Source organism: Anarrhichthys ocellatus, unplaced genomic scaffold (genome assembly GCF_004355925.1).
Source record: "Anarrhichthys ocellatus isolate YVR2014 unplaced genomic scaffold, GSC_Weel_1.0 scaffold36, whole genome shotgun sequence".
Taxonomy (NCBI): Eukaryota; Metazoa; Chordata; class Actinopteri; order Perciformes; family Anarhichadidae; genus Anarrhichthys; species Anarrhichthys ocellatus.
This window is the reverse complement of record NW_022280066.1, coordinates 1577946-1584480: the sequence shown is the minus strand read 5'-3', so window position 1 is coordinate 1584480 and position 6535 is coordinate 1577946. Positions and strand designations below refer to the sequence as shown.

The window sequence follows — 6535 nt, the reverse complement described above, 5'->3', positions numbered from 1 at the left end:
AATTTCAGTTTGAACATTTAACATCCTTTATCTTCAAAAACCTCTGCTGACAAAAAAAAAAATCCTTATTGTTAAATGGCAGCTTGTTCATCATCACCGTTTTATAACCAGTTGGTTTAATCTATGAAAGGTTCAACGGCAGGGTATGGTTGGAAGGATCAAATCTGCAGAGCCGTGTAGACCGCAGCACACGGATTCAACTGTTGTCAGGGTGGCCGTGAAGCATGTTCATGAGCAGTAATGCAAATGTGGATTTCACTTTAAAGAGGTAGATGCGTAAGACCAGAGTGTAACCGTGATACCTGCTTTAAAGGGATACCTCTGTATTTTAACTTGTCATTTGTTACATTTGTCTCTCAGTTATTATTGATTTTTTTATGAAATCATTTTGTTAATGTGGTTAGCATGACTGACACTAGTTTGCAGTGATATACTTCAGTTGTTGGTCTACAGTAAAATAAATATAGGATTTGATATCAGAGTTTAGTGAGGAAAAAAATAAAAATATTCAAAATGCACAGATATCCTATGAACACTGTATATGGTCTCGATTAGATGCTCTGCTGAAATCTCCCTGATTGTGCTGCGCTCTTATCGCCGCACAGAGCTGGTGAGACACGGAAGTCCACTGGCGGTTTGAAAGGGGCGTTAAAGCCCTAAAATGTCAGTGTCCAGTACAAATATAATGCCACCTTCAATTTGGAACCATATATTGCATTTAGATGGTTCAGGAGAGTTTAAATATTGTTCCTTTCTGAATGTACCGACTGACTCTGTCGTGGTCACGACCGCACACACATTTTCATTGCTGCCATCACAGAGTTACTGCAACCACACCGTAGCTGTTAAAAGATGCAAGACACAGCAAAAAAACAAGTCGCAACAACTCATTTAACTAAGGCGGGCAGTGCTGGGTGCTCTCTGAAACGACTTGCGCATGATCGCCACCTAACTATTCAAAACACCAGAACGTTAAAAAAAAGTCATTATTAGTCTCATAGGCCTACACGACATTTAAACGGATCCACGTGAAACACTGAAAAGTACAAAAATGTTAAATATTTCATGGCACAGTCACAAGGTTCATATATATATATATATATATATATATATATATATATATATGTCAACGGAAGCTTCGTCAATAACAATCTGGATTTAAGATTAAAAATCTCCTGGACCGCGTCTGTAAAATACACACAAAAGAAACACAAGCAGTCAAATGACGTCGTTTGTCAAATCTAGGCGACGGTGTACTTTGGGTGTTGACTACGTTCAGCTGGAAAGTCTGCTGACACTGCTGCAATCAAAGCCAAACACAAAGACAGATTTCGGTCGCATTCCCACTCAATTTATCCAAATAAACGGAGTTCAGACAACACTGTGCCTCAATGTGTGAAGACAATGGCCCTCTCACCAAATACCACATTCTGGGAGGCGATGACTTCAAACATTTCAATCCAAAACGTGAAAAAGAAAAACAGTCTAATTCTGATTTAGTTCACTGTCCAGTGATACATCTACAAATCTGGAGCATGCCATAACTCCTCAAAGAAATTCTCACAATGAAATGAAATGCAATGACTACCAGAATGCCTTTCAGTGGCTTCAGCAGACATCAGTCTTTAAACAGGTTTAACTCTTTTGAACAAAAGTACTGGCAACTACCATGTCAGTGGAAACGATGCTCCTGCTGTCCGCTAAAGGGATTCAAACCTGCGAGTCCTTATTGTGTGTCAGCACGAAGAGGCAGCTTACCGACTGGCGTCGCTGTTAGCGGAAGGGTTTGTAGTAACGACTCGGAGAAAAAGTCCAGCTTGCAGAAAGTGAATGCTGCCGTGTGCGTGTGTGTGTGTGTGCTGTATGCGTTTGTATTTATTGTGCTTCTGTTTGCGGTCCTCGTGTGTTTTGAGTGTGCTCTGTAATGTGTGACTGTGTGTGTGTGTGTTCCTCAGCAGTTGAGAATGGGCCTGCTTCTGTCTTGTCTGAATGGGAACACGGGGCTGTCAGAGTCGGCCTTCCCTCTGTGGGGACCCAGCGAAGCCACGGCCTGGAAGACGACACACACGCACACACGCGCGCACACACACACACACACACACATCATTATTATTGTTAAATAACACACACAGCAATGCCACTGTGGGACAAAGTCACCGCATTTTGCACACCTTTCTGATAGCCGTCCAGTCCTCCAGGACGTCCAGGTCGGGCAGCATGTAAACGATATACGGGCGTGAGCGGAGTTAAGGACGGCGCCACGGGCAGATGAATACAAGGACACATCTAGATACCAATATTTGGTGATTTATAGAAGCAGCGTGAATGCTCAGTAGTGTGGACAGTGACAGAGATATGAACAGCAGAAGGATATCAGACACCACTGAAGGTCGTCTCCTCTTCTTATCCGGACTTAAAGCATCTCTCCTCTTCTTCCGTCCCGATAACTCGTCATTCCACAACTCTGATAAGAGAGACACGGACGGATTCAATATAACACACAGTGCTGGATGCGTCTAGTGTGTTCTTGCTACTGTAGTTCAAATGTATTTAGGTTGCATGTGCATGACATCACACGACTGTGCTCTGCGTGTGCGTCACCTGATGTAATATCTATGCTGTGTCGGTCTTCCTCCAGCCTTCTAATTTTCTCCTCCAGTTCACTCTGTACCGTGTCAAACAGCAGCAGCTTCTCGCTCTGCGCGCGCACACACAAACACACAAACACACACACACACACACACACACACACACAAAAGCATAGACATAATATTAGCAAAAAAACTGTCCAACACACAAGCATACATCCAAATACTTACACACAACCACCAATGACACAGATCAAAAACATTCACTCAAATTCAAATCGAAATCAGAATATTTAATGATTCTTAGAGCCGAGGACTTAAAAGAAAACGCATCTCCTCAGCAATACTTTTAATACTTTAGTAAGACAGAAGGTAATTAAAGTGTGTGTCTGACCTCCCAGTGCTGGCACGCTGCCTGGATCTCACACTCATACTTGTTCTTCACAGACTCCAGACAAAGCTCTCTGTAGATGCCTGATGAAAGCAGAGGGAACAACAAGAGTGAATAAAGGACGCCGGAGTGTGCGAGTCATGCCGAGTGCGTCCGTGTGTCCAGGTTTACCTGCCACCTTGGTGCGGACCTGCATGTTCTCCAGCAGCACGGCCAGAGGCTCCAGGTATTCCGCCGCCCGGCCGGCCTCCACCTCTCCCAGCTTGCTCTTCACCTGGCTGAGACGCTCATGATACAACCTGTGCACAAACACGGGTGTAACTACAAGATCCTGTCAATGATTTATTTAATTTTTTTCTTTACATTTCACGCTTCTAAATTTTAAAGTCATGAGATGAATCGATTTCTGTCTCACTGGTCTTTGAGATCCGTGAACTGTTTCTCCAGGTTGGACATTTCATCAAGACACTCCGTCCTCCTCCGCTCACAGTCCTCCTCGTCCATTTCTGGAAAATGATAAAGCACACAAACCCCTCTAGATTAATCATTATGAAGTTATGAATCGGGATGGGGGAAGACATATTTCTGATAGGTTATGCGTCTGCCAGCCATAAAAGATTTGCAGACAAGCAGTGTCTCAAGGATGGACAACTCATAGCGTGCGGGATGTCAAGTCGAACCTTTGACAGGAACTACTTTAAGTCAGAATCATAAACTGAAATAATGTTACTTTTAATGGGAAATCCTTAGAATACGAATGTTATGCTCATTTTCTACTGTTTGACTATTTTTTTTTTTACCAGAGCTGTCTCCATCCTCGGAGACAGAGGAGGTGTCAGAATCCTCCTCCTCTGAGCTGGACGCCTCTTGCTCCTGCTCCTCCACCTCCATCTCCTCCGCTGTGCTCTCCTTCTTCTCCCGGTCACGGTGCACTGGCATGGCAGCGAGTCAGCTCCAGACTGGTGGTGTGGGAGAGAGAGAGACAATGTCAGGCTCTTTTTACAGACAAACAGATATAACATATTGATTGCATTCGTTTAGTTTTTAGGTATGACAACTGACATGACTTGGTGGTTCAAAGTGATTATTAATAATTATAGACTTGCTGAACACATAGATAAAGTGTCTTTCCCCAGAGCAGCTGATTCCAGAAATATTTCCAAATTTCTGTTTTTTCATCCATTTGTGTAATATCTTACAGATATGATAGATGGTTACTTTATTAATCCCACAAGGGGACATTTTTTCGCTCCAGCAGCATTAATAGGTATAGGTAAAGCAATACAAAATAGCAGAGAAAAAAAAATATGAAATATAAAAATGCACAATATATACAATAAAATAGAATATTAAATTAACTAACGAAACAATAGTGCAAAGATTTAACCAAACAACAGTGAAACGGTGTTATAGTTATCCCCATTGCTGTTTACGAAATGCAGTCAGTGATGCGGGGAAGCCACCGAAAATCTATTGCAACTTAACCATGTTTTATACATTTTAATTTCTTCATGAATCTTTATTTTTAATGGTGGCTCATTTTGGTAAATCATATTTGAAATAATGTGGTAAACCCCTCTTGGTAGCTGGCTTTATTAAAACGTTATTGCTTGAGATTAGATATGAAATGTTAATCAAGCAACATCGATGTGTTTTGCCTTTTTAATCACTGCACAAGACAAATAAACAATAACAAACGACAACACATCAAGTTAGCATGTTAGCTATGCAGTATAGTTAGCGTTAGTTAGCAAGTAAGATTAGCACGACTTGTCACAAAAATATATTAATGAAGAAGCGTGAAACTAAACCATAACTCACGAGATGGGGAGGTGCAAGGCGTTTGCGATATTGTTTCAAGAAAAGAAAAAGAAGCCTAAACTTATTTTTTTCCCTCGGTTACAATTCCACTCGTGTGTCCCAGCTAAGCTAAAAACAAATTTTAGAAGGGCGCTTTTATTTGAATAGGGAGTTGTAGTTTTATGTATCACCAGTCTTCTCGTCACTGAAGGATTAACAACCAACTGTAAACTACATTACCCACCAGCACTGTAACTTGAACGAGGTTGAGCGTTCGATCACAACTGTCGAAATGCGATTTAAACGTCAGCGCCAGTAAAATAGGAAACGCAGTTGGAGTCAGAAATATATTGCAATTTTGTTACATTTGTATATGATACAAGCAGAGTTTGCTTATTGTTGAACCATGTTGACGTTGGATTTTTCTGGTATCTATTATTTTGTTTTGCCTCCTCCCTCCTCCGCCATGATGTTTTCTAAGTGAACAGCGGAGCTAACTAACTAGCTAGTGTAGCCTTCAGGCTGCGGACTGTTGTGGAAGGGAGGTGCATTCGGCTGCAATGGATGGATGCTTTTGCCCCGCTACGTTTTACCGATTTGTCTTAGTTTAAACAGAATGCGACGACAACATTTACGCATTGATGAGCTCCGCGCTGTTGCGGAGGGCTGCTAATTTGCCGCACGGCGTTAAATAAATGATCTAGGAGCAGCGCTTTTTCGTTATACTTTGAAGATTAACGCTAGCTAAGGCTGTTCAAGTCGCTACCCAGCTAGCACCTCCTTGCTGTCTACCCTCGCATTCCTGTGTCTCCAGCCCCAGGAATGTTCTCTAAAAAGCCTCATGGGGACGTTAAAAAATCAACACAGAAAGTGTTGGACCCAAAGAAGGACGTGTTGACGAGGCTGAAGCATCTCAGAATAGTCATAGGTAAGTTAAACATAATTCATAAGCCGCTAACAGGTTAGCGTATCCGTGCCTATGTGGATACCAAACTCATCTCGAAAATAAATCACCAATTTCAAAGTTGCCTTGTATGTGAACAGAGACGTGGGCTTTTTATAACAAACTTTAAATATCCAACTTTAACGTTACTCGCAGCTGACCTGTAGTCCATTGCAATCATTTGATCAGTCCACATTCGTCCATCTTTACTATTGCTGTTGCTTAATCTTTACCAGATGGACAGCAATGAGCCTTGTGTGCTATAAGCCTAAATATATTTAAAAGTAAATGAGCTGTCAACAGAACCATCGAGGTGGAAAAGGGCTTTAAAGGTGTGCTTTATACTATGTGCAGGTTTATTACATCGTCAGGTCTTTGAATGGACGTTTTGACTTTGGGTCTCTGCATAGAGGATAATCGGACGCAATGCGTTTATTACAGTGTAATAACGCGTGTAAGAAGCACAACATGTCGGTGATTATATACGCTGTTGGTCAGGCTGTTGTGATTTCTGCAGGGGTGTGCCTGAGTGCTCTATAAAGACCTGGGATGTGAGAAATGCTGTGTGTGTTTTTGTTAAACTTGGGTTAAGGTGGGTTGCACACACAGGGACAATTGCAGTGTTTTAAATGTGTGTTGTAGAATAGGAAATTGTTGGCAGGGCGATGGGTATTAATAAGTGATGGATCTATTTCCTCTTGTGTACAGTAGCTCAACTTCCTGTTTCTATTGTAAGAGCTACTGGGGTGGGTGTGGGTGCGTGAGTGAGAGAGAGAGAGAGAGAGAGAGAGAGAGAGAGAGAGAGAGAGAGAG

General features: G+C 42.0%; 2 protein-coding genes across 8 annotated transcripts in view; one reads left to right on the top strand and one right to left on the bottom strand.

Moving 5' to 3' along the window:
* Nucleotides 1–1103: 1103 nt before the first annotated feature.
* On the bottom strand, nt 1104–4914 carry brms1la (BRMS1 like transcriptional repressor a). Its single transcript, XM_031866779.1, has 9 exons — nt 4801–4914; nt 3780–3938; nt 3395–3485; nt 3151–3278; nt 2983–3062; nt 2602–2698; nt 2375–2464; nt 2172–2236; nt 1104–2050 (listed from the first exon to the last, which is right to left on the bottom strand). The coding sequence occupies exons 2-9, from the start codon at nt 3916–3918 to the stop codon at nt 1952–1954; spliced, it is 789 nt and encodes a 262-aa protein (XP_031722639.1). The 5' UTR covers nt 3919–3938; nt 4801–4914; the 3' UTR covers nt 1104–1951.
* Nucleotides 4915–5072: 158 nt separating this feature from the next.
* The window catches only part of ralgapa1 (Ral GTPase activating protein catalytic subunit alpha 1), a 58492-nt gene continuing 57029 nt past the window's right edge, over nt 5073–6535 (top strand). For 3 of the 7 annotated variants that reach the window (XM_031866788.1, XM_031866789.1, XM_031866787.1), the window contains exon 1: nt 5073–5707. In XM_031866788.1, the coding sequence (XP_031722648.1) occupies nt 5602–5707 (106 nt within the window). In that variant the 5' untranslated portion in view covers nt 5073–5601. The remainder of the gene's footprint in view (nt 5708–6535) is intronic. The other 4 variants (XM_031866792.1, XM_031866793.1, XM_031866791.1 and 1 more) reach the window with 2 other exon arrangements.

Coding starts and splice junctions, on each gene's coding strand:
- brms1la (XM_031866779.1), bottom strand. CDS start 3,918: ATGCCAGTGCACCGTGACCGGGAGAAGAAGGAGAGCACAGCGGAGGAG. Junction 3,279..3,394: donor TTCACGGATCTCAAAGACCA/GTGAGACAGAAA, acceptor GTTTGTGCACAG/GTTGTATCATGAGCGTCTCA. Junction 2,051..2,171: donor ACTGGACGGCTATCAGAAAG/GTGTGCAAAATG, acceptor GTCGTCTTCCAG/GCCGTGGCTTCGCTGGGTCC.